Below are 27,880 nucleotides of genomic sequence, written 5' to 3' on the forward strand. Positions count from 1 at the left end.
CTTTGCTGTTTTTATTTAATTTCCTGGGAATCTGGGATTTGTTTAAACAAACTGACGCAGACATCACACACATCGTTGCAGCTAAGCTGTACATCTGTTAAGGTGACAACCCTAGGTCTTAAGTGAGGCTCAAGAAGTACAAAAACTAGGAGAAAATACAGGATGCCAAAAAATTTGGACCGGATCTGTGCTACAAAATTTTGTTAGTGTAGTTCTGCTGGCTTAGAGCATGGAAAAAAACCCACAACACTTCCACCCCAGCTGACGGCTCTGTGCTGGCAGAAGCTTGCTGGTGCAGCTGAGCCAAACAGAACTGCAGCTACACCTCCTTCAATGACATAACCTAGGCTGACAGGAAGGAAAAAAAAATAATAAAAAAATAATTTTGTTTAATTTTTTTTTTTTTTTTTTGCTGGCATGAGCAGTGTCCCCACAAGGGGGCCCTGCCAACAGAACAGGATCACAGCCTTCAGCAGCCGGGTCTCTTGTAGTTCTCACTTTAAATAGACACATCACAAGCCCTAAGGGTGAAAGGAGCCTGGGCAGCATCTAATGGTCATGTCCAGCAATATTCATCTTCATTACAGAGTCCCACTTTTCCAGCTCTCAGCCCAGTGTCTCCTTTGTTGACTGTTCAGCAACTCCATCATGAGTGAAATGCAGTGGTGTAGGTGAGGCTGAAATGCATTCTGAGGCGTGCAGTAGCCTTGTTCTGCAGTGTTGGTGGTTTATAAGTGCATAAGGGGATGGTGGTAGCACGTTGGCACTTGGAAATAATGATGTTCATTTATGAAACCCCTTTTGGCTATTTGTTTTTTTGTGTTGGAGAGAGGGCACACCAGTTAGTGATTGATACCTCTATGTGTAAGGGTGAGGAAGGTGGTTACAGCTGCTCTGTAATATTTGCTAGCTTCCCAAAGGTCAGAATGTGCCTTTTTAAAGCTGTAGTGTGCAGGATTCCTATTTAAAAAAATGCAGAAAGGAGTTAAAAAAAAGAGAATCTATTCTTGCTAAATAATTACACCGTTGTATCTGAGAATTACTTGGTGTTGTTAACAGGGGAAAATAATTAGTATCTTAAATATTTTAACATGGTTGTCTAAATAAATGTTGATATTAGCAATAACCATTACATTAATGAGCAAATGTTTTCTAACTGAAGCTCTGAATGCTTCTGGAGTCACTCAGCATCCCCAGAGCAGGCTGCATAGTTAACCAAAGCAACTCTGCTTTGTGTTTTGTCTCCTTGATCAAGACAGGAGAGCAGGGCTTCTTTTCAGCACAATTCCTTGATTTGATTTGTAAATTAGCTCTTTGGAATCCTAAACTGAAAGCTTTTCAGAGTAGCATCAGTCTTGTCTTTTGCAGCAAACTTCAGAGGTGTGAGGTTTGGGTTGGTTGCAGGCATGGGAGTGCTGAATAAAAGGCACCAATGAAAGTAGCCAAATAATTGGCTCTTTACCATGAGGGAGGTGAGACACTGGAACAGGTAGCCCAGGGAGGTGGTAGAAGCCTGGAAGTTTTTAAGGCTAATCTGGATGTGGCTCTGAGCAACCTGATGTAGTGTGAGGTGTCCCTGTCCGTGGCAGGGGGGTTGGAACTGGATGATCCTTGAGGTCCCTTCCAACCCTGACAATTCTGTGATTCTGTTTCTAGTTTAAAGCAGGAGCTTCAGTAAGGTTTCCTTAAACTCTGCTAAGCTTGCAATAGCAAGTCATCCTTTGGCAAATTAGCAGACACTGTTATTTGCATTGTGTGGTTTTTTTTCACCCTGCTTAGTAGGACAAAACCCAGCAGTTTTGGTAGCTTTTAACTGTTTCTTAAAATCCTGCTGGCATGATGAATCACCTGGAATTCCAGATTTACATTAAATCAGAGTTGTGTTTTTGTGACTTAATGCTGATTGCACTTAAGAATAGCCTGGTTGTTTCTTTTGTGTTGAGCAGGTTTAATTCAGTCTGTTGCCTTCTTTTCAGCTTCAAGCAGTTGCACATATCCAGTAAATGGGCATAAAAGATTATGGTGGTCGTATTTAACAAACTTGAGCTGATGTTCTCCATGCTAATTAAAGAAAACCATTAAGAAAAAACAAAATCAGGTGCTGTTTTGGTGGTGTATTTCTCTTTCAAGCCAAACTTTTCCAGGGAACTTTGCATAATGATGCATAATGATTTTCTTCTCCTGCTTCTAGAGAGTTCTGAGCTGCTCTCCAAATTCAAGGACTATTTCTTCAAGTTTTGTGGCTGAATTGTCAGCTCAGAGAGAGAGAGCTTGAAATATTTGGTTGGGTTTATAAGCCAGATAATCCTCTGTGATGATACAATTGTTTCACAGAAAAGCTGTGCACTGCAGAGTAATTGACTGAGAGAGTTCTAAATCATCAGTCTCTTTCCAAAAGCACTAAATAATTGAAAGACATGTTCCTCTTAATGATTTTGAAAATTAATAGAATGCTGTCAGTAAGACTGAAAATTACATTTTATTTCTTTGTGCTGCTTTGCTGTGAGCATTAAATGGAAATACTGTTTGCTCTAATTCTTCAGAACTGGAGGCATATGCAGGTGTCATCAGTGCCTTACGTGCACAGGGAGACCTTACGAAAGAGAAGAAGGATCTTCTTGGAGAACTCTCTAAAGTGCTTAGGTAACCTCGACCTTTGTGAAATAAGAACTGATGCCCTGTTTTCTTTCAAGGTATTGTGTGAATCCCACACACAGAATCCCAGCGTGATAGGGACTGGAAGGGACCTCTGGAGGTTGTCTAGTCCAGCCTCCCTGCTAAAGCAGGATCACCCACAGCAAGTTGCACATGACTGCATCCAGGCATGGTTGGAATCTCTTCAGAGAAGGAGACTCCACAGCCTCTCTGGGCAGCCTGCTCCAGTGTTCTGGCACCCTTAAACTAAAGTTTTTCCTCATGTTTAGGTAGAACTTCTGTGTTCCAGTTTGTGTCCATGAGTGGAGCCTCAGCAAGTTTGCTGATGATATGAAACTGGGGGGGGTGGTGGACACCCTGTCAGGCTGTGCTGCCATCCGACGAGATCTGGACAGGCTGGAGACCTGGGTGCAGGCAAACCTCATGAGGTTCAATAAGGACAAGTGCAGAGTCCCTCTGGGGAGGAATAACAGCAGGCACACTCGTGCCTGCACAGGGGTTGTCCTGCTGGAAAGCAGCTCTGTGGAGAAAGACCTTGGAGTTCTAGTGGACAGCAGGTTCTCCTTGGGACAGCAATGTGCCCTTGTGGCCAAGACAGCCAACAACATCCTGGAGTGCATCAAGAAAAGTGTGGCCAGCAGGTTTAGAGAGGTTCTTCTCCTGTTCTCTGCCCTGGTGAGATCACACATGGAATATTGTGTCCAGTTTTGGGCTTCCCAGTTCAGGAAGGACAGGAATCTGCTGGAGAGAGTTCAATAGAGAGTTATGAGAATGAGTGGGGGACCTGAACACCTCTCCTGTGAAGAAAGTCTGAGAGACCTGGGACTGTTTAGTCTGGAGAGGAGAAGGCTGAAAGGAGATCTTACAAATGTCAATAAATACCCAAGGGGTGGATGTCAAGATGAAGGTGCCAGGCTCTTTTGGGTAATGCCTTGTGATAGGACAAGGAACAGTGGGTACAAGCTGGAACACAGCAGGTTCCATCTCAACATGAGCAGACACTTTTTCACTGTGAGGGTGATGGAGCACTGGAACAGGCTGCCCAGAGAGGTTGTGGAGTCTTCTTATCTGGAGACTTTCAAAATCCTTCTGGATGCATTCCTGTGTGACCTTCCCTAGGTGATCCTGCTTTGGCAGGGGGGTTGGACTTGAAGATCTCTGGAGGTCCCTTCCAACCTGTACAATTCTGTGATTCTGTCATTTGGGACCAATAACGCATCTCCTCTTTTTCCTCACTGCAATTGCCAAAGTGGCAACCTTTTCAATGCAAATGCCTCTTTTCTCTCTTTGAGTAGGTTATTCATAAGTTCAGTTTTAGCTAGAAATTTGAGATAAATGTTCCTGTCTCCCTCTGACTAAAATACATGGCTGGTTTTTCTAACAGTATTTCCACGGAGCGACACCGCGCCGAAGTTCGGAGAGCAGTGAATGATGAACGGCTAACGACCATCGCACACAAGTAAGTTAGGGGTCATTTTCTACATGATTTTCACAGGTACCCTTTGGAAAATCCATTATCCCTTCCCTGAAGGATAGAACTTGGAAGATGGATGGTGGTTTGAAAGAACAATAGTTACAGCAATTCCTTCATCCGTACACTGCTTTATCAGATTGACATCAGGAGACTCGAAGCAGATCTTTAGTACTGTTGCAGTTGGGATCTGAAGGCTGCTTCTTCACTGTACAACTGCAATAGAAGATTTTTTTTTTTTTTTTTTCATCTTGGATTGCCCAAAGAAATTGTGGAGGCTCCAACCCTGGAAGTGTTCAAGGTTAGGTTGGACCAGGCCTTAAGCAACATGGTCTAGTCTAGGTGTCCTTGCCCATGGCAGGAGGGCTGAAACTAGGTGATCTTTTAAGGTCCCTTCAACCCAAAGCATTCTATGATTCAATTCAAGAGAGACAGGGATCTGCTGGAGAGAGTCCAGTGGATAGCTACAAGAGTGACTGGGGGACTTGAACATCTCTCCTATGAAGAAAGGCTGGGAGATCTGGGGCTACTTAGTTTTGAAGGGAGAAGGCTGAGAGATCTTATTAGTTCCTATAAATATCTGAGGAGTGGGTGTCAAGATGAAGGTGCCAGGCTCTGTTCAGTGGTGCCCAGTGATAGGACAAGGAACAATGAGTACAAGCTAAAACACCTCAACATAAGAAGAAAATTCTTTGGTGTGAGGGTGCTGGAGCCCTGGGGCAGGCTGCCCAGAGAAGTTGTGGAATCTCCTTCTCTGGACACTTTTAAAACTCACCTTGATGTGTTCCTGTGTGGTCTCCCCTAGGTGATCCTGCTTTGGCAGGGGGATTGGACTTGATCTTTGGATGTCCCTTCCAAACCCTAACATTCTGTGATTTTATGATTCAAGAGCTTTCTGTAAGATAGACCAGAAGAAACAAGGAGCAGAGAAAATGGAGAAATCTGTAAGCAGGGCAAACACATTTCATGGAATCATTAACGTTGGAAAAGACCTTCTGAGATTTAGTCCAACCTTCTACCCAACACGTCCATGATTGCTTGACCATGTCCTGAAGTGCCACATCTATTTGTTTTTTGAACACCTTCACATTTGTTTTACCATTATTTGTTTTGCCTTTAGTTTTATTTAAATCCCCTTGGAAAGGTTATATTAAGAGGGATTTAACTATGTAGGAAGACAAAAGGAGAGAAAGAGGTGGCAGAGATTGGTGGGAAGCAGTGTTATCAGCACAGAGGAGGGAAAAATGGGCAGAGTGAAAAAGCCAGGAACTGATGATATCAGTGTTCACCCTTCTCTGCTGGATGCAGCTGCTCTGCTGGCATCAGCTGGGTTGGTTCCTCCTTGCATTTGCCTTTGCAAGGTCCACAGGATTTGGAGAGGTGGAGAAGAGCAAGAGGGCAGGTGCTCATGTACATTTGGTTGTTGCTCAACAGTGCTGCTATTAAGAACAGTTCTTCAGAGCTGGATTCTAAGTGCCTGTATTTGTTGTTCTGTGTTATAACCATTAATTTTTGACTGTTGTAGTAGGTTAGATCTTGGGGGAGGAAATAAAAGAAGCAAGTCATGCAAATAGCTGACCACTTGGAGTGAGCAATTGTCTGATCCAAGACTTGCCAAAATCAGCATACTGATCTAGTGCTGCAGAAGGGCACCTAATAGTTCAGTGTTGTAATGTTCAAGTTTAAACGGTTAGAAATGTGCTGTTTACCAAACAAAAACTACCATTCCCTACACTCTTTCAAAGACAGGGTGGGGAAAATGTAATAAACAATAAGCATTTCGTTGTCAAATCAGGCCAAAAGCAAGGTCCAGCACCTGTGTCAGGGCAATCCTCAGTATCAGTGCAGGCTGGGGCATGATCTGATTGAGAGCAGCCCTGAGAAGGCAGCCTTGGGGGTACTGGTGGACAGAAAGATGGGCATGAGCCAGCAATGTTCACTCCCAGCACCAAAGTCCTGGGCTGCATCCCCAGCAATGTGGGCAGCAGGTGGAGGAAGGTTTCTGCTTCTCTGCTCCACTCTGCTGAGACCCCAACTACAGTGCTGGGGCCAGCTCTGGAGACAGGAGAGGTATGGACCTGTTGGAGCAAGGCCAGAGGAGGCCACAAAAATGGTCAGAGACCTTGGAACCCCTGTGGTGTGAGGCCAGGCTGAGAGAGTTGGGATGGTTCATCCTGGAGATAAGAAGTCTTCAGGGAGACCTTTTTGTGGCCTTCCAGTGCTTCAAGGGATGTGTCAGAAAGATGAGGAGGGACTTTTTATAAAGAGCCTGTAGTGACAGGACAATGGATGATGGTTTTAAACTAATAGAGGGAAGATTTAGTCTAGATAGAAGGAAGAACATTTTATACTGAGGATGGTGAAACACTGGCCCAGGCTGCCCAGAGAAGTGGTAGATGCCCCATCCCTGGAAACATTCCAGGTTGGGTTGGAGAGAGCTGGTAGCAGCCTAATCGAGTTGCAGATGTCTCTGCTGACTGCAGGGGGGTTGGACTAGAGGACCTTTAAAGATCCTTTCCAATTTAAAGCATTCTCTGATTTTTTTTCTTGAATTGACTTTCCTTTTTAAGTGGTAGTTCTGTATTTAGCATTTTTCAGAGGAAGCATAAAGCTTGTCTTGAAGCATTGAGCTTGAAATGGACGGGATAATATCATCCAGACAAGGTACAATTGGGAAGTGCTGCATCTCTTTATTTTTCTTGTGATAATTCTTCATAAGTGAGGAATGCTAGAATTTGATGTGAATAATTCTCTTATAGAACATTTATAGGCTTATTTTTGATTAAAAAAAGGTAGGTTTTTACCTTGGCTGATGTAGCTCTGCTTATCCAATATGAACAATGTGCTTTTGTGGCCAAGAAGGCCAATGTCATTCTGGGGTATAGTAGAAGGGCTGTGGTTAGTAGCTCGAGAAAGATTCTCCTCCCCCTCTACTCTGCCCTGGTGAGGCAGAGTTCTGGGCCCCTCAGTTCAAGAAGCAACTCAGGGGAACTGCTTAAGAGAGTCCAGCACAGAACCACAAAAATAATGGAGTGGAACATTTTCCTTACGAGGAGAGGCTGAGGGGGCTGGGGCTCTTTAGCTTGGAGAGGAGGAGACTGAGGGGTGACCTCAGTAATGTTTATAAAGATGTGCAAGGTGAGTGCCAAGAGGATGGAGCCAGGCTGAGCTTGGTGATGCCCAGTGCCAGGAAAAGGGGCAATGGGTGGAAGCTGAGGCATAGGAAGTTTCATGGAAACAGGAGGAAAAGTTTTTTTCACAGTCAGGGGGACAGAACACTGGAACAGGCTGCCCAGGGACATTGTGGAGTCTCCATCTCTGGAGATATTCAAAACCTGCCTGGATATTCCTGTGGTCTAGGTGCTCCTGCTCTGGCAGGGGGTTTGGACTGGATAATCTTTCAAGATCCCTTCCAGCCCCTAACGTTCTGTGATTCTGTGAATATGTATGAGGAGTGCTGAAGCGTATCAGGATTTAACAACAGAGCAGGTTTGCATTTTCCCAGCTAATTTGTAGTGGATTTTGCTGCAAGTTGCTTGCAATAATTTACTTGAGGAGTTGTTTTTCAGCATATATTAATACCTAAAATGAGTTGATTTGCTTAAGAACGTAGCAGCATGGAAAAATCATTTGCAGTCTTGGTTTTGCTGATTTGACAAATGGCTCTTGTGAAACAATCAAACACTTTTAGAAAAGACCATCAGTTCTGGGAAACCTTCTATATAAGTACTAGGGGTAGGGGAAAAATTAAAGCAGCAGGCTGGTTTCTGTTGAGGAAGATGCTCAGGGTTTATTTCTTTCATGTTCTGTTACTTCGAGACTAGTAAGTCTGAAAAACTCTTAATAGTCAGGTAAAACAAGATTTGTGTGAGGTGGTGAGGGGTTTTCCTTGTAACATAATCAATTTCAGTAGTCTTTTATGAAATCCATTGGATGAGTAGGTATTTCTGAAATCCAGAAGTCGAGAAGGTCCAACAGAGATCTGCAAAGACGCTGAGGGGCCTGGAGAATCTCTGTGAGGAGGAAAGGCTGAGAGACCTGGGGCTGTTGAGCCTGGAGAAGAGCAGCCTGGGAGGGGATCTTCTCAGTGCTCAGCAAGGTTGGGTGTCAAGAAGATGGGTCCAGTCTCTTTTCAGTGCTGCCCAGTGACAGGATGAGGGGCAATGGGCATAAACTGGAACACAGGAAGTTCTACCTGAACATGAGGAAAAACTTCTCTGAGAGTGATGGAGCCTTGGACCAGGCTGTCCAGAGAGGTTGTGGAGTCTCCTTCTCTGGAGAGATTCCAGACTCACCTGGATGTGATACAGGACAACCTGCTGTGGGTGACCCTGTTTTAGCAGGGAGTTGGACTAGATGATCTCCAGAGATTGCTTCCAACCTTCACCATTCTGTGAGTCTATGATTCTACCTGAACAGTAGCTACTCTAGTACTGGGGGATTTGAGTGTGACAGCCACACACATCTGTCCCTTGAAGGGCTCTGTAAAGCAAAACAGTACAAGAAGCAGGAAGTCTTGAATTTTCTGTAGGAGGATTTCTACATGGGAAAAATACTAAAGGCTTTCATGAACTGAAGACAGTTAGAGGTTACTGCTCTCATAGGTCTTTAGAATCATAGAATGGCTTGAATTTGAAGGAACCAATTGCAACCCCCTGCCATGAGCAGGGACACCTCCCTCTAAACCAGGTTGCTCAAAGCCTCATCCAGCCTAGTCTTAAACACTTCCAGGCACGAGGTGTCCACAACTTCTCTGGGCAACCTGTTCCAGTGTCTCACCACTCTCATAGTAAAGAACTTCCACCTATCATCCAATCTGAATCTACCCTTATGTAGCTTAAAACCATTCTCTCTGCCTTCTAAAGTCTCTCTCTAGCTTTCCTCTAGGCCCCCTACAGGTACTGGAAGGCCACTATAAAAGTGTCCCCAGAACCTTCTCTGGACTGAACAGCTCCAGCTCTCTCAGTCTGTCTTTGTAGGTGAGGTGCTCCAGCCCCCTGATCATACCTGTGGTCCACCTCTGGGTCCATGTCCCTGCATTGGGGGCTGTAGAGCTGGACACAGTACTCATTTGTACCAACTGGGTACCTGCTGTCCTGCCTTTCTGGGGAAGGGAGCAGGAACACCTCTACTACAAGAACAGTCTGGGAGAGCTGAAGTTGTTCAGCCTGGAGAAGAGAAGGCTCTGGAGAGACCTAATAACAACCTTCCAGTACCTGAAGGGGGCTACAAGAAGGCTGCAGAGGGCCTGTGTTTCCAAAGGCCTACAGTGATAGGACCAGGGGCAATGGTTTGAAATTAGAGGAGATTTAGGTTAGATGATAGGAACAAGTTCTTTACCATGAGGGTGATGGAACACTGGAACAGGTTGTCCAGGGAGATGGTGGAGGCCCCATCCTTCGATCTATTCAAGGTCAGGCTCAACAGGGCTCTGGGCAGCCTGATCTAATGGGGGCATCCCTGCTGACTGCAGATGGATTGGACTAGATGACCTGTGGATGTCCCTTCCAAGCCAAACCATTCTATGAAATGCAGGCTGATATTGCATGGTACTAAAATAAATAGTGCTACAGCTCCATCTCAGCAGTGCCTGGAGAGCCTGTGGTTCGGAGCTGCTGAAACTGCCTTTTAGCCTTGAGCTGCTCTAAAAAGGATACTTAAATAAGAACACTGAATATTTTGGAAACTCAGCAGAACACTCACAGAAAGTTCTTTTCTCTTTAGCATGTCTGGACCAAACAGCTCTTCGGAATGGTCTATAGAAGGTCGTCGTCTGGTGCCGCTGATGCCCCGGCTCGTTCCGCAGACGGCTTTTACTGTCACCGCCAACGCTGTTGCCAATGCAGCTGTTCAGCACAATGCCTCTCTTCCAGTTCCTGCAGAAACTGGGAACAAAGAAGGTGAGAGAAAGCTGGGATTCTGCCTGCAGTCTGTGGGAAGCGAAAAATCGTGTCAAGAGCGGAAATTGTTACCTTGGATTCGCTGTGTTAGATATCTAACGGCCCAAATCTTTGTCACTGAACAGTGTTCATAGAAACGCAAACAAAATGCTGGTTTGGGGTTTTTTTTGTTTGTTTTAAAGATGCTTTGGCATCACCTGCCACATAAATCTGACAACTTTTGTGTTCATGAGCACGCAAGCAACTGAAATAAAGACAAATTGCCAGGAGCTGAGGAGATTCACTGATTAACTTCTGAAACTATAAACCCATAAAATCTTGGGCCACTGGCTTAAGATCTTGTAAAGTTCTTTATGCGGTGAAAGATTTTTCAGAGCGTTGAAAGAATTGAGGTAGTTTTTGGTGACAGCCAAGAGGATTTTGGTGGTTGTCTTTCTGTTGTCTATTTTGTTTTATTTTGCTTCAGATTGAACTCGCAGGCTTACGAAGTTCAAAGGTTTCTTCCTGCTTTCCCTATGTCTTTTAAAGGATCCTAGTACATGTTCCACCTAGCTCAGCTGGGTAGACTCAAATTATGCTTCATGCAACTGGAGACTGTATTAACACTTCTTGAAACAGGCTGCTTTATTCTGTTTTTGTGAGAAATACTGCATCATTGTACTGTTACTTGTGAGCAGCAGTTTAAAAAAGCTGAATAGCAAAATCACTTGTTCATTACTGAAGGAACACTTTGGTTTCTTCAACTGATGTACTCTTGAGGAAAGGCAACTAGCTGTTGTCTGTCGGTTACCAGTCTAGATGGATCATTTACAGAAAAACAAAAAAGATCAAAATATTAATGCTGAAATGAAAAATAGGAAATTGTGAAGTACAATTATTTGATACAAATAAATACAAATATTATTCAATACAAATAAAATCTAGAATGAGCAGCACAGATTTCTGGGGATGGGAGGAGGGGAAGTTAGGTATCTGTGTTGTTTTTTGAAGGCCATTAATTCCATGCCATTCCATTAATTCCATGGGGAATATTTGACAGTAACAGGATTGCAGAGGCAAAAGATGTGGATGATGACCCAATAAGCCTTTGGCTTCCATGTCAATTGTTAAAATAGCAATAGAGTAATAGGATTCTGCACTGCGGTTATATGGAAGGTGTCTTTTCTCCTCTTCAGTGGTGGTTTGCTATTCCTACACAAGTACCACTTCAACCCCAACATCTACCCCTGTTCCAAGTGGCAGTGTAGCAACAGTGAAGTCCCCCAGACCTGCCAGTCCAGCCTCCAATGTAGTCGTCTTGCCAAGTGGAAGTACTGTGTACGTCAAAAGTAAGTGATACTAGCGACTGATTAACCAAAGGGAAAGAAAGGGACAGTCCTGTGGCTGAAGCATGGACTGAGTTAAACACTCTGACCCTGGGCAAGCCATTTTACTACCTTTATGCCTTTGTTTAGTCTAAAGAATGAATTTATTGCTTCCCTTTTTTTTTCAGAGAAATTGTGGTCAGGATAAAGCCCTAAACTGCAAAATGCCTGAAGGGAGCAGTAATGGTGAGGTTGCTTCTGCAGAGGACTTCCTTCTTCCTTCTGCTTAAATAATGCATAATAGTCATTTGTTTGAGTTAAAACAGTGTCCCTCCTTTCCATTTTCATATTTGACCTAGATTTTTTTAGAACACAGTAGTTTGACAAGCATTTATATGCCTACTTAACTGTGTCTGGATGTTTTGAGATTTATTTGGAGCCAAGTCTTACTGAGACTTGCATTCCTGTGCAGCTGTGAAAACTCCAGACAAAATCTCACCAGATACCCATCTTCCTATATTTAAATTTGGAAATCCAGGGCGTAACATCTAGAAACAATCTCTTTTTTTATTCTTTTTTAGCCTTCTTTCTTCTTTCTTTGAGTAATAAATCAGCTAATTCCAAAAGGGAGTATGTCCTTATCCATATCCTCAGCTCATCAAAGATGGTTTTATTTAATAATTAAAAATGTTTCCTTCTCTCTTCATTTGCTGTTTATCACCATGTAGGTGACAAATAAAAAGGAATAGTGAAGTTGCTAAGTGCTGGCTTTATGCTTGCTGTGGCTACTTCACATACTTTATAAATTGATTCTTTATTCTCTATGGGCAGTGTTTATATAAACTTTTAACTACTCAGAAATGTCACATTGTGCATTAATATGCACAATGCAGACCTCCAAAGCACCATTTTTAATGGCTGTTACAATCCACAGAGCCTATTACATTTAAGAATTTTCATTCTTCTGATTTAATGCACTAATCACTCAGCTTTAGTTTAAAGGTTCAGGGGAAAATGTTCTTAACCTCTTAAAAATTTAATTTAGACCTCTGTTGAGTGATTACATGGTAATGAGAATAAAACCAGTCTAGACACATGACGGAGGGATGAAAGATTCTCATTTTTATTATGTCCAGCCTTAGATTTTTTTTTTCCTCATTTCACATACTGCTTATTTTTTCCCCTGAGAAATCGTGTGTCTTTCAGAATGTGTTCCATCAGCCACATTAGTTCTAAAAAACCTGCTGAAGAGCAAACTCAGGAGGGGCCAGAGTTAAAGTTGTGACTTAGCCACTGATCTGATGTGTGACCTGATCCAAGTCAGTCTGATTGAGCCATTAACCTCTCCAAGCCTCTGCTTCCTTGCTTGTCAAGTGGAGCTGTATTTCTGTTTAGCTAAATGCTTGTGGAAAACCTTGTGCAAGTGCAGTTTCCAACATGATATCTTAAGGGGTCCTACAAGAAAGCTGGTGAGGGACTTTTTAGGATGTCAGGTAGTGATAGGACTAGGGAGAATGGGGCAAAACTGGAAGTGAGTAGATTCAGATTGGTTGTTAGGAAGAAGTTCTTCACTGTGAGGGTGGTGAGACACTGGCACAGGTTGCCCAGGGAGGTGGTGGAGGCCCCATCCCTGGAAGTTTTTAAGTTCAAGCTGGATGTGGCTCTGAGCAGCCTGATGTAGTGTGAGTTATCCCTGTCTATGGTAGGGGGTTTGAAGTAGGTGACCCTTGACGTCACTTCCAACTGTGATAATTCTATGATTCTATGAATTATGTTTTTACAGAACCCCAGCAGTGAAAGCAGGAGATTCACTGAGCAGTACCTAACATCAATACTGTTCTGCTACCTTAAGATTAATTTCTTATGCCTGTATTGTGATGGTTTGGAGGTTTTTTATGGGTTAAGACCACGCAAATAAATAGTTTTCTCTTATTTCTTGGTAATGCACTAAAAAAAAAAAAAAATCTGTGTCCTAACTTCCTGGATGCATGTGGATTTTTCAGATGGATTCTGAGTTTCTGAAATTCCTGTGCATTTTCAGTGGGACTAGTGACTTCAGAGTTAAAAGTTTGCATAGTGCACTCACAGTAATAGTGTAAAGACCTTTACTCACAGATCCATAGACTGGTTTAGGTTGGAAGGGACCTTAAACATCATCTAGTTCCAACCCCCCCCACCATGAGCAGGGACACCTTCCACTAGACCAGGTTGCTCAAGGCTTTGTCCAGCCTCATCTCAAACACCTCCAGGGAGGAGGCATCCACAGCCTCCCTGGGAAACCTGTTCAGTGTCTCACCAGCCTCACTGTCAAGAATTTCTTCCTAACCTCCAGTCTAAATCTCCCCTCTTCCAGCTTCAATCCATTCCTTCTTGCCCTGTCAACATAAGCTCTTGAAAAAAGTCCCTCCCTGACTTTCTTGTAGGCCCCCTTCAGGTACTGGAACGCTCCTCTAAGGTCTCCTCAGAGCCTTCTTTCCTCCGAGGTGAAGAGCCCTAACTCTCAGAGTCTGTCTCCACAGGATAGGTGTAAACATCAATGCACTTTCCCTAGGTTATTTTCCAAACAAAACCCCAATTCATCAGTGAAAGAGCTTTTATGACTAGAATGTTATTGCCCTACCTTATGCTACTGATGACATAACCATTGAGAGTGTTGATGACACCACAGCAGTCACAGCAATAGTATTGGCAGTACAGGAAGGAGTGGAACAGCTGCTACTGCTGCTGCTGCTGGTAGTGACCAAAGAGGACTGGGAAGCTGTTATAATAACCACTGGCTGCTTTTGGGTAGCTGAGGCAATGACAGATGTTGGGACAAGTTTCGTAACTGCTGCATAGTTGTGGGACTTGGAAAGGATGTTGGGTACAAAAGTTGAGCTTGGAGAGGTGGTTACTATTAGCAACTTCTGTGTTGTCCTCTCATAACCAAATCTCAGTTTCATAGATGGAAATCTCCACTAGGCATGCTCAGGGCCACAAAGCAAGCTGTTGATCAGAGCTTTGAAATCCAGACTCACAGATCCACACTTCATCTGTGCTGCTACAGCCAGCTGCAACTCTTGCTGGGAATTCAAAGCAAACTTAAAATAGAGCCTTTCCCTCTCTTCTCTACTTCAATTTTCAGTCCTTTGTGTAGACACAGCTGTCAGCCTTCTGAAGCCTACCTGCAAATGAGCTGGTACTTGTACTAAGAGAGGAAACATGTCTTTCAGAAATTACTTGCTATGCTACTGGGCACTTTCTTCTCCATGTTAATTCCTGCATCTTCAGTTTCTAAATGCCAGAATTTTGAGTTATTTTAATGAGAGATTGGCTGTAATTAGATCTTGACCTTAATTAGAGATTGAATGCCAACCCAGTTTGCTTGAGTTATCAGTAAGACTTCTTTTTACCATGACAGCATTTTTTGTCTGTAAGCCCCAGGCATACACAACTTCATCTTCAGTCCTGTTTTATATAAGAGGATTGTGTATTTTCTGCTTATCTCTGGTTTTGAACTGTTTAACACTGGCTGCTTTGATCAACAGAGATACTACCCCATAGCAGTAAGAGATTTTCAAAGCAATTTAGCTATCTTTTAATTACATCTTTTATGATAATCTTTTTAGCAAGACCTGTTACAACAGGACAAGGTGTGGTGGTTTTAAAGTAAAAAAGGAGACATTTAGACAAGATATAAGGAAGAAATATTTTACAGTGAGGGTGCTGAGGTTCCCAGAAGTACTACCCAGAAAGGTGGTAGATGGCCCATCCCTGGAAACATTCAAGGCCAGATTAGGGCTTTGAGCAACCTGATCTAGTTGAAGATGTCCCTGCTGGCTGCAGAGTGTTGGGCTAGGTAACTTTGGAAAGTCTCTTTAACCTAAATCATTCAATGATACACTTTATGAATTCTTTGCCTACTTAGGAGAATTTTATATGGATTTAAGGACCATCAATTAAGAACTGATGCCACTGCAGAAGGAGTTATCCATTACTCAGCTGATTATTCAGCAGACTTTTGTTTTTTTCTACACTTGCAGTAGATGATTATGAGGAAAAATGAACTCTTTTGAGGCTGGAATTTGGTTTTCGTGATTGTGTATTAGATGCTGGTTTCTATCTGTTGCACAAAACACACCAAACAAGGCAGAAGATGATAAAGTGAAGTTCATAGTTAATTTGTCATGAATAAGATCTCAAGATGCTGTGTAGAGGTGAAAGGAAGAAGGTTGCTGTGATGATATAAGCATGGCACGAAAGTAGGTACAGAGGTTGAAGTGGGAGAAGGGCTGCAGGAGGATGAACTTCAGTTTATCCTTTGTAAACTTTGTAACTTAAGCTCTGTAAACAAACCCAGGAACAACAGCAAGCACTGTAAAGTTTTCATCTGAAATGCACGTCCCTGGTGTGCAGAGTCTCATGAGCTGAACTTCTGGAGACAGAATGAAATCCCTGTACTGGTTCTTAGGTTATTTTAATCTCTTAAACTGGGTGATGTAAACCAGTAACTGAATAGCTTGTGGGTTTTGGGGTTTCTTTTGTTTTGTGGCACTTGTAAGTGTGGCCTACTTCCAGTATCTTAAGGGGGTCTACTTCCAGTATCTTAAGGGGGACTACTAGAAAGCTGGTGAGGGATGTCAGGTAGTGGTAGGACTAGGGAAAATGGAGCAAGACTAGAAGTGGGGAGATTCAGATTGGATGTTAGGAAGAAATTCTTCCCCATGAGGGTGGTGAGACACTGGAACAGGTTGCCCAGGGAGGTGGTGGAAGCCTCATCCCTGGAAGTTTTTAAGGCCAGGCTGGATGTGGCTCTGAGCAACCTGATGCAGTGTGAGGTGTCCCTGCCCACACAGGGGGTTTGGAACTAGATGATCCTTGAGGTCCCTTCCAACCCTGACAATTCTATGATTCTAAATCAAGGACTGAGACCATCTGTAGCATGATACAGGTTGGTGGTGGCTGTAAGCTGTCGTTTCTCCTCTATTTCTTTTTACTGTGTATGAAAGTGGGTGTAAATCTCAGCAAGTGTGTAGTGTGAGAGCTGCAGATGGGGGAAAATGTGATTTAGAAGGAGTGCTTCTCTTGCAGGTGTCAGCTGCTCAGACGATGACGAAAAGCCGCGCAAAAGACGGCGAACGAATTCTTCCAGTTCTTCTCCTGTTCTCCTGAAAGAAGTCCCGAAGGCAGTGACTCCTGTCACTAAAACTATCACAGTGCCTGTAAGTGGCAGCCCCAAGATGAGTAACATCATGCAGAGCATTGCCAACTCCTTACCACCACACATGTCGCCTGTGAAAATAACCTTCACTAAGCCCTCCACGCAGACAACAAACACCACAACACAGAAGGTATGTGGGGGAAGCTGCCAAATGTTACTTTGGTTCTGGTTTTTTATCAATGAATAAGATGTGATGTGGGCCTCTTCCTTTCTCCTTTCTATGAACTGTCTGCCTGGTTGGTGTTTTTGTTTTGTTTTGTTTTTTTTCTTTGTGAGGATTGCACTTGGGATAAGGTAATCATTCTTAAAAAAAAAAAAAAAAAGAACAAAGACAAAACCAAACTCTTGTATGACTTTAGTTCACCTGTGTGTGAAAGGACCTGGATTGACAGCTGTGGAGACTGAAGCCCTCTTTTTATCCACAGAACAGGTACAGCACAGGCAGCGGGAGTGCAAGCTTCCCCCAGACTGCCCCACCAATGTGCCTCAACCCTGACCTGAAGGGACCACTTCTAGGGATGAGAGGGGATTCAGTCTCCATGCTCATTCAATTCTTGGCCTCTCTGGTGAGACTGCCAACAAGGTTGCCAGTTAGTACCATTTGTGGTGTTGGGTTTTGTGATATGGACACTAGTCCACTGAGAACTGGATCACATAGGCCACTGAACAGCCTTCAGATGGTAACAACTATTGGTCAAAGGTAATCTTTCTTATTTCTATTTTCCTTATTTATAACGATTCTTTGCAGTAGTAGAATGCCAGGAGAGGTGGCTTGGGCTTTCCCTTGCCTTGCCTTTTGTCTGGAGACTGCTTTTTGGGGGTTTACAAAGCTTATTCTTGGAGCTGATCAAAGACTGGTGGGGAGGGGTCTTTATTTTCCTTTCAGTGCTAGTGTGCCATTTCTCATTCCACATGAACAGTGTTTCAGTGGTCAGGATCAGTTATTCCAGCCCAGTGTGCCAGGCTTTCACCAGAATGCAGCACATGGAAAAGGTTTTCCCTCTATTTGACTCAGATTTTTATGTGCCTCATCTATGGCCTGACTATTTTCCCATGCTTTAGGAACCTTTTTATTCTTAAGATTTAAGAAAAAAAAAGATGAATGGCTCAGTCCAAGTTCATTTTTGGTAGGGTTATTAATTAAGGGAGACTTGAGCAGGGGGTGGCCTGTGGAATTAATTTGGCCTTGGTACCAACACACTGATGGTAGGCTGGTCACTAACAAGCATTTCTCCAACTGTGAGAGTCTTGACTGTTGAGCTCAAACCTTCACATGGTATTTGTTCTATTAGTCTTAATTGTTTTATGACTCTGTTTGGATTAGGAGAGTTCCCATGTCCTGATTGTTTGGAAGCTTTGAAAGCAAGGAAGATTAACTGAAGTAATGTTCAATAAAGAACTCACTTTCTGGCCTTTTCCTACTTCAGAGCTCTTTGATGCTTTTATTTGATTCACTCTTCTTTAACAGTGCCCTTGATCAAATTTCATCTTTCAGTACATCTATAGAAATTCATGACTGAGCATAAACCATCAAATGTCCTCCATTCAGTGCAGCAGATCCACATCTAGGATGGGGCTTAATTTACCCATACTGTTGTTCTTGTAGGCTGATACTTTTTTTTTTTTTTGAGCAGGAAGAATTTTTTTTTTCTTTAAAAATCTCTAGTGTTGTATTAAGTGTGAGTGTTGCACCTCAGGGTAGGCAAAGATGGAGTGTGTTAAAGGAAGAGAATAGGCTGTTGAGAGGCTTTTCTGTGGTTCTGACATGGAAATTTTAGGGTTTGGTTTGCACAGCATTCTTTGATTCTGTTGCTAATCTGCAGAGATAGGGAAATCATCACTTGTTTATTCAGGGAGCCAGAGGAGTGTTTGCATTTAAATTTGCCACACTGCTGTCTTCCGTTGGATTTAGAGTCATAGAATCATAGAATTGTCAGGGTTGGAAGGAACCTCAAGGATCATCTAGTTCCAAACCCCCTGTGTGGGCAGACACACCTCACTCTAGATTGAGTTGCTCAGAGCCCCATCCAGCCTGGCCATAAAAGCTTCCAGGGATGAGGCTTCTACCACCTCCCTGGGCAACCTGTTCCAGTGTCTCCCCACCCTCATGGTGAAGAACTTCTTCCTAACATCCAATCTGAACCTGCCCACTTTTAGTCACTACCTGACACCCTCAAAAGTCCCTCCACAGCTTTCTTGTAGGCCCCCTTAAGATACTGGAAAGCCACTCTAAGGTCTCCTCAGAGCCTTCTCTCCAGACTGATCAGCCCCAACTCTCTCAGTCTGCCTCCACAGGAGAGGAGCTCCAGCCCTCTGCTCATCCTCGTAGCCTTTCTCTGGACATACTCTGTCTCAGCACTGGTTAGACCACACTTTGAGTACTGTGTCCAGTTCTGGGCCCCTCAGTTTAAGAAGGATGTTGAGTTGCTTGAATATGTCCAGAGAAGGGCAACAAAGCTGGGGAGGGGTCTGGAGCACAGCCCTGTGAGGAGAGGCTGAGGGAGCTGGGGGTGTTTAGCCTGGAGAAGAGGAGGCTCAGGGGAGACCTCATTGCTGTCTACAACTGCCTGAAGGGTGCTTGTAGCCAGGTGGGGGTTGGTCTCTTCTCCCAGGAAACCAGTGACAGAACAAGAGGACACAGTCTCAAGCTATGCCAGGGGAGGTTTAGGCTGGATGTTAGGAAGAAATTCTTCCCAGCAAGAGAGATTGGCCATTGGAATGTGCTGCCCAGGGAGGTGGTGGAGTCACTGCCCCTGGAAGTGTTTAAAATAAGCTTGGATGAGGCACTTAGTGCCATGGTTGATTTGATTAGATGGTGTTGGGTGATAGGTTGGACTTGATGATTTTGAATGTCTTTTCCAGCCTGGTTAATTCTGTAATTCTGTGATTCTGTGATACTCCAGCACATCCAGATCCCTCTTGCAATAGAGGCTCCCGAACTGGATGCAGTACTCCAGGTGGGGTCTCACCAGAGTGGAGTAGAGGGGGAGAATCACTTCCCTCGACCTGCTGGCCATACATCCCTTGATGCAGCCCAGGATATGATTTGCTTTCTGGGCTGCAAGTGCACACTGGTGCTCACATTGAGCTTCTCATCAGCCAGTTGTGCTTTTTGTCCACCAGATATGCCAGACTACAGAACCTGGATTATTTTGGATTTTGGTGGGAGAAAGCCCTCTTGAGAGTTTAAAATTAAATGTCAGACTTGTTGCAATGAAATTGGAAATGAACTATTTTAAACAAGTGCAGCTGGGTATGAGTGTAGTTGGTGGATGTAAATGAAATTCTTCATTTCTGCACGCCAGCTCTCTGAATTGTTTTGACATTTTAGTAGGTTGGAGGAAGATTTATTATAACTAATAATGTCACAGCTCCAGTTTCTGGATCCTCTCATAATAAAGTCCTCTGTCTGGGACACAGAAGGAATCTTGCCAGTGAAGCTTCTGGCAGTTAATGCCTTTATTTCTTCAGGTACTGAGTTTTGATGACTCTCAAAACAAAGCTGACAGAACTAATTTCAAATGTATGTTAGGAATTAATTTTTATTATGACAAAATCAACAACAAAACCCCAAAATGCTTATAGTTTTACAAAGGCCTGTAGTGACAGGGTGAGGGGCAATGGCTTCAAACTAGAGAAGAGTAGTTTTAGATTGGATGTTATGGTCAAGTTCTTTACTGTGAGAGTGAGGGAACACTGGAGCAGGTTGCCCAGGGAGGTGGTTGAGGTCCCATCCCTGGAGATATTCAAGGTGAGGCTCGACAGGCCTCTGGGCAACCTGATCTAGTTGAGGATGCCCTTGCTGACTGCAGAGGGGGTTGGACTGGATGAGCTTTGGAGGTCCCTTCCCACCCAGACCATTCTATTTTTCTTTGATTCCTTTCTGCTGTAAAAGATGTGATGCAGTTTTGGTGCCCATGATGACTTTGCATGAATCGTTTCAACATACATGAGGAAAAGTATCTCAAAAATCCAATTATTGTAATGTGAGCTTTAATACTTTTGGGGTAAAAATTGAGTATTTCTGTTTCCTGGATATAATTCATACGTGAAGATCACTAAACTTTGTCCTGTTGTGTTCATTCTGAAAGAAGAAAGAGAATTAAGAAGCTCAAACCTGCTTAGTCACAGAACAACAGCCATTTTTGGAGCATAATTCCTTACAAGCTTTTTCTCCTTGCATTATTAAATAGAGTGTTATTAAGTGATAATCTTGGACTGATGTTTCATCCCTCACTTTAAATGAAGGACAAAAGCCTTAAGGAGTTATGATCATGCCCAGATGCATCCTACATATCTGTACTGAAATAGTTGAGATGCTGAACTTCCCTTCTTACACTACAGATTTATGTAGGAAGTTTAGTGGGAATAATCTACCTTTTTTTTTTAACTGAAAGTTGTCATTTAACTACATTCCTAAAATAATTGTCCCAGGTGGAGTGGAACTGGCCACTTGGGAATTATTTCTAGTATTAACTGGCTATGTAAGAAACAGCTTCAGTAGGTTGTAGGATCTTTCCCCTGCAAACCTTGTACTGGAATCAAGCTGCCTTGTGTTCAGCTCATCTGCATGGTCATAGCAGTTTCAGAAGGGTGTTTTGATGAAAACAGGTTTAGGCAGAAGGCAAAAAAGAGTGACACCAGGGAAAACATTCTCCCTGGAGTTACTGAGAAGGTGGTAGAGCAGCAGATGTGGAAACCTAGTCCTTTAGGCAGTGGTCAGTTGTGGTCAAGCTGCTGTAACTAAGGTTTGGGTGTTCCTCAGATCAAGGCTTAGCTAAGCAGCAAGGGCAATAAAACTAAACACTGGTGAAATTTGCTGCTTTTATTCCATCCATGTGGTTATTATTTATTTATTTTCATTTTTTAAAGAACAAATTATAAACTCTCAATCTCTCTCTGCTTGATCTGTCACTTAAGTCTATTTCTGGTGCCATTATCATGTTATTTCTTTCCCTGTCAAGCAAAGATTCAGTAGCCCTTGGGGTAGTAGTCTTAAGTCTTTTGGTTTGAGCTGACACAGGTTTTCTCTGCTTCTTCTCTACCTTTTGTTTCTGCTTTCATTACTTCAAATCATTAATTAATTTTTAAATAAATGATATTTTTTCTTGGGACAATCACATGATTATATCAATTCGTCAATGTTCTTGCATGGTAAACTGAAAATCTGTTGTGTCTCTGTGCTGTGTGTTCATATTTTAACTGTGTGTTTGTAAATGCAAGGAGGTAAAGCAGAGTAAAAGGAATCTCTTTATGTAAACAGTGCCCATATTCAGTGCTCAAGAAACTGTTAGCTTTCTAGGTCACTTACATAAGAAAAGATCTCTTCAGTGTTGTAATGAATTCTATGTTTTTCTGTGTCAGGTCAGATTCATGGTTGTTGTAATTGTCCCTGGGGGTAATGTTTATTCTCTTTGCACAAATGGTTTTCAGGCAGTTAAAGAGTTGAGAGGGCTAATGAAAGCAGAATTTGTTTCAAAGCTAAACCAATTTTTTTTTCACTGATGTAATATTGATTGTTTACAGCTTGTGGATCAAAAAATATTTCCCATTCCTGACTCAGCCACAGCTTGTTAATTGTTAAAGAGGGGGAAAAAAAAAAAAGAAATCTATTCTCTCATTGCTGATTCTCACTGTGTGTGCAAGGTTTGGGAGAATGGTGTTTAAAACTTGCTGGAAATCTCCTCAGTTCCATTTAAAATGGGTTTCAGGCTTCCTGGCCCATTTTACCAAAGCCAATGAGTTAATTTCTGTCTGTGTTCAGACACAAGATAATTCTACTTTGATTAGATAGTGATTGTTTTCCTCAGAAAAATCACCTTTCTGACTTTAAGAAAATGTTTATCACCACTTCTTCAAACTAATTGAATTTTTTCCTGTGGCCAGCAAATGCGACCATGACACTTTCAAATGGTCTCAATAAACAAGTGTCCCTGAAGCTAAACACACACAGACAGATCCTTCAGTGAGATTTTTGTTGTGCTTTTAAATAAATGCAAAGAACAAATGAATTTCTTCTTGTTCTTTCTCTTCTTTCAGGTGATAATAGTAACCACCTCTCCAAGCTCCACTTTTGTACCCAACATCCTTTCCAAGTCCCACAACTATGCAGCAGTTACGAAACTTGTCCCAACATCTGTCATTGCCTCAACTACTCAAAAGCAGCCAGTGGTTATAACAGCTTCCCAGTCCTCTTTGGTCACTACCAGCAGCAGCAGCAGTAGCAGCTGTTCCACTCCTTCCTGTACTGCCAATACTATTGCTGTGACTGCTGTGGTGTCATCAACACCCTCAGTGGTTATGTCAACAGTAGCACAAGGTATGGCAATAGCATTCTATTTGTAAAAGCTCTTTCACTGATGAATTGGGGTTTTGTTTGGAAAATAACCCAGGGGAAGTGCACTTGTACTCCATGCCACACACTTCATGTTTACACTTCCCCTGTGGGGACAGGTTGTGAGAGTTGGGGTCGTTCAGCCTGGGGGAAAAAGGCTCTGAGGAAACCTTACAGCAGCCTTCCAGTACCTGAAGGGGGCCTACAAGAAAGATGAGGAGGGACTTTTTGCAAGGGCTTGTAGTGATAGGAAAAGGGAGAATGGATTGAAGCTGGAAGAAGAAAGATTTAGACTGGAGGTTAGGAAGAAATTCTTGACTGTGAGGGTGGTGAGACACTGGAAGAGGTTTCCCAGGGAGATTGTGGATGCCTCTTCCCTGGAGGTGTTCGAGATGAGGTTGGACAAGGTCTTGAGCAACCTGGTCTAGTAGAAGGTGTCCCTGCTCATGGTAGGGGGGTTGGAACTAGATGATGTTTAAGGTCCCTTCCAATCTAAACCATTCTATGAATCTCTGTGTAAAGCACAGGAGATGTGAACGAAATGTACTGAAAGTAATCCTAGATACTCCACAAATGGTCTGGTGGAACTCTTTCCCTTTTTACTTCAACAGTTAAAGTGCACTCCACTTTTTAAAGAGAACATGCTGAGTCAGGACGGCTTAGCTTTTTATTTTTAATAGATTTTACTTGCAGCCTCCAAGTGATTTGCTTTAAGAACTCTTGATGCATGCAAAATGGATGTTTGCAGTATTTGAAGATAATTGCTTCTCATAAAGTCTGATTTGCAGAAACATGCAAAGTTAACATCAAATAAACACAACTTATGCTTGTTGTGCCTAGCCTGTGGAATATTTCTTGTGGTAACTAGTCTTGATGACAATTCTGAAAGGTACAGAAGCCTTTAAACCTTTTTCTCTATGTATTTTATCAGCATGTCAGTCTTCAAATCCTTAAAGCTTAAGATCTGAGTGAGCCTGGATTAAAATTCCTAGGTTTCCGGAATTTTTAATTCCAATTCTGTGTGCCAGCTCGTTAGCTCCACAGCCAGTAGCTAATACTTGGAATAAATGAAAGGGCCTTCAGTGACCAACACTTGAAAAATACTCTGCCTGACAATTGCAAGCATCCCATGATATTTTTTCCTGATTTTTATTTTCCATTCCACAAGAAGCTGGGCAACCAAATGAAGCCTGAGATATATTTTTGCCTTCCATATCATAGAATCATGGAATGGTCTGGGCTGGAAGGGACCTCCAAAGGTCATCCAGTCCAACCCCCTCTGCAGTCAGCAGGGACATCTTCAAGTAGATCAGGTTGCCAGGAGCCCTGTCAAGCCTCACCTTGAATATCTCCAGTCATGGGGCCTCAACTACCTCCCTAGGCAACCTGTTCCAGTGTTCCAACACCCTCATTGTAAAGAATCTGTTCCTAGCATCCAATCCAAATCTCCTCTTTAGTTTGAAGCCACTGCCCCTCACCCAGTCACTGCAGGCCTTTGCAAACAGTCTCTCTCCATCCTTCTTGTAGGCCGCCTTCTGGTATTGGAAGGCTGCTATTAGTTCTCCCTGGAGCCTCCTCTTCTCCAGACAGAACACCCCCAGCTCCCTCAGCCTGTCCTTGTACCAGAGATGCTCCAACCCCCTGAGCATTTTTGTGGCCCTCCTCTGTACCTGCTCCATCAGGTCCATATCCTTCCTATATTGAGGGCTCCAGAGCTGGATGCAGTACTCCAGGTGAGGTCTCCCCAGAGCAGAGCAAAGTGGCAGAATCACCTCTCTGGATTTGCTGGCAGTGCTGCTTTTGGTGCAGCCCAGGATGTGCTTTGCCTTCTGGGCTGCAAGGGCACACAGTCTGCTCATGTCATGTCCTGAAGTGTCTGCTCACTTCTGTTAATCAGGTTTTGAAGATACTTGAGCACAAGGGCTTACAGCAGAATGTTACAGTGTTTGAATTGTGGATTTTCAGTTGAATGTGATCATGAAAGAGGTTTTAATTCTAAAATACATTAGATAAAATACATCTTTAACAGGTTGGTTTTTTTTTCCCAAGGCTGTTGGTGTCATTGCAAAAGATGCTGGTGAAATGTTTTGTGCCATAAACTTACCAATAGTTCCAAATGTAAAGAAGGTGAAATTCATGATTGAAAGGAGATGACCAAGGAAATGGAGAAATCTTCTTAGATAATGCAGTGAGAAAAGGGTTGCTTGTTTAGATTGCCAGAATTGTGGTTTATTATGATTTCTATCATCACTGCCATCTGTAAATGTAGAGAAATGAGATTGGAGCAACCTGGTATAGTGTAAAGTGTCTTTGCCCATGGCAGGAGGGTTGGAGTTAGATGATCCTTAAGGTCCATTCCAACTCAAACCATTCTATGATTCTATAATTTTCTCCCTGTTTTCCACTACAGCTGGGACTTGGTTAAAAACTCCTTTCTTAAGACATGGCACTTTGTGTTTGTCTTTTGTTTTTGGTTCTTCTGGATGTGCAGTTTAAAATTCTAGGTGAAGGCAAACGTTGTTGGAGATGTTGTGACAACCATGCGAGGGAATGACCGAAATGGAGAAGGCTGTGTTGGGACTTTTAATGCACCCTTTCAAGTACTTAAAGGGGATGTATGAAAAAGCTGAGGATTTATGCAAAAGAGGGGCCACCCTCTTCTCCTTGACAAGCAACAAGGCTAGAGGAAATGGTTGCAAGCTGCACCAGGGGAGGTTCAGGCTGGATGTTAAGAAATACTTCTTCACAGAGAGAATTATCAAACCTTGGAATGGTCTGCCCGTCGCAGTGCTGGTGTCACCATCTGTGGGAGTGTTCAAGTGGCTTGTGGACCTGGAACTTAGGGACATGGAACTTAGAGACATGGTTTAGTGTTGACCTTTCAGTGTTGGGTCAAGGGTTGGACTGGATGATCTCTGAGGTCTCTTCCAACCAGATGTATTCTGTGATCTTTTTAGCAGGGCCTGTTGCGACAGGACAGGGAGTGATGGCTTTAAACTAAAAGAAGGGTCATTTAAACTAAATAGAAGGGAGAATTTTGTTTTACAATGAGATTGGTGAAACACTTGCTCAGGTTGCCCAGAGAGGTGGTAGATGCCCCATCCCTGGAAACAGTCAAGATAAGAATGGTCAAGGCTCTGAGCTACCTGTTGAAGATGTCCTTGCTGACTGCAGGGAGTTTGGAACTAGATGACCTTTAGAGGTCCCTTCCAACCCACACATTCTGTGATTCTAGATAAGTATTGATTTGTGAGCTTTGTCTTTCCATCTAACTGCAAATTTGGTCTAATTACTTTATTACTTATTAGATCACCATCACCTAACCTTCAAATCTGTGTGTTCCATACATGATTTACGTTACCATTGCTTGGTTCAGTCTTTTGCAGTAACATTGTACTCACCAACAATAATTCTTGGCTGATATTGATGAGTTTGATATTTGTTATCCACACAGCCTTGACTTTTTTTACAGTCCTAACTAGAAATACTTCTCTTGTTTGAAGATGAGGCTTGGAAAATATTTGTTGACTATTGTAATATTTTTCTTTCATGTTACACTGTTCCATCCTTAAACCATTTGCTCTTTTCCAGGTGTGTCTACGTCAGCAATTAAAGTTGCTTCTACCAGACTACCTTCCCCAAAAGGTTTGGTTGGGAATCCAACTCAGATCTTAGCACAGTTTCCCAAACAGCATCAGCAGTCCCCCAAACAGCAGCTGCACCAAATACAACAACAGCCGCAGCAGCAGCAGCAGCAACAACAGCAACAACAACAGCAACAACAGCAGCAGCAGCAACAACAGCAGCAGCAGCTGGTGCAGACATCTGTAGCTCAACAGCAGCCACAGCAATCTCAGTTGCCACCTGGCATCAAGCCCACCATTCAGATCAAACAGGAATCAGGTAGTTGGGAGTTAATCTTGGGTCATATTGGTGAAGTCTAAGTACAACTCAAGAAAGTAGGGCAGAATTCTGTCCCAAAATATGCCTGGGGAGCTTGAGTGAAGGATTTGGCATTAAGCCTGGATGTAAGCAAGTAGTGAAGGATCTCTTGATGTGTTTATTTAATGTTGATTGAAGAATTTGCTTCTGACAGTCTTGTTTGGTTCAGGTATTAACAGAGCATGTGTTAGGAGTAAATGTTTTACCTTTAAAGATGGAAAGGTATGTAAGTATCTTCAAAAGTAGTGTGATTGGCAGCCTGGAAGACACCAGTTCTCTGAAGATCCAAGAGCTGTTCAACTGTATCAACTGGAAAAAGAAGTTAATCCATGTTTTAATAATTTTCTTGAGTTCAGATATCAAAACCTATTTTTGAGGTACTTGTCAAAACAAATGCAATTAGGTGTGAGACTTGAATTTGGGCTGAATTCTTTTTGTCACATCGATTCATTCTGTTGACTTTGGGCAAGTTGTGTCAATCTTGGCTTTCCTCTGCTGCAGTTTTTATTTTCGTGAGATGTAGCAAAAAGCAATGCTTGCAGAGTTACCTAATTCTAAAGGAAGAAGTGCTATAAAAGTGCAAAGTATTTTTATGTTGATAATTTATAGTAATCATGCCAGTAGAATTATTTTTATTTAGACCAGAGAATTAAAACAGACCAAAGGATGAAAAAATATAAATAGCCCTACCTTGATAAATTCCCTTTTGGATTATAGGAGCATTGCCTAAGAAAGATGTATCTACTAATGTAGACACATAAGAGGCCTCCATCCTAATGCAGCCTTCCAGTACCTTAAAGGGTCCTACAAGAAGGATGGAGAGAGACTGTTTACAAAGGCCTGCAGTGATAGGATGAGGAGCAATGGCTTTACAGTAGAGAAGAGCAGATTTAGCTTGGATGTTAGTAGCAGGTTCTGCACCATGAGGGTATGGAACACTGGAACAAGTCACCCAGGGAGGTGGTTGAGGCCCCATCTATGGAGATATTCAAGGTGAGGCTCAACAGGGCTCTGGGCAACCTGATCTAGTTGAGGATGCCCCAGCTGACTGCAGAGGGGTTGGACTAGATGAGC

The 27,880-nt window shown here is 42.9% G+C and overlaps 1 protein-coding gene across 1 annotated transcript in view; it reads left to right on the forward strand.

Moving 5' to 3' along the window:
- EMSY (EMSY transcriptional repressor, BRCA2 interacting) overlaps positions 1 to 27,880 on the forward strand; it is a 51,511-nt gene that overhangs the window by 1,127 nt on the left and 22,504 nt on the right. Inside the window, exons 2-9 of the mRNA XM_054381680.1 lie at positions 2,544 to 2,643; positions 4,040 to 4,114; positions 9,851 to 10,026; positions 11,202 to 11,354; positions 16,401 to 16,660; positions 22,570 to 22,849; positions 26,456 to 26,639; positions 26,697 to 26,767. Coding sequence (XP_054237655.1) covers positions 2,544 to 2,643; positions 4,040 to 4,114; positions 9,851 to 10,026; positions 11,202 to 11,354; positions 16,401 to 16,660; positions 22,570 to 22,849; positions 26,456 to 26,639; positions 26,697 to 26,767 — 1,299 coding nt within the window. The remainder of the gene's footprint in view (positions 1 to 2,543; positions 2,644 to 4,039; positions 4,115 to 9,850; positions 10,027 to 11,201; positions 11,355 to 16,400; positions 16,661 to 22,569; positions 22,850 to 26,455; positions 26,640 to 26,696; positions 26,768 to 27,880) is intronic.

This window comes from Indicator indicator, chromosome 1, assembly GCF_027791375.1.
Source record: "Indicator indicator isolate 239-I01 chromosome 1, UM_Iind_1.1, whole genome shotgun sequence".
Lineage (NCBI taxonomy): Eukaryota > Metazoa > Chordata > Aves > Piciformes > Indicatoridae > Indicator > Indicator indicator.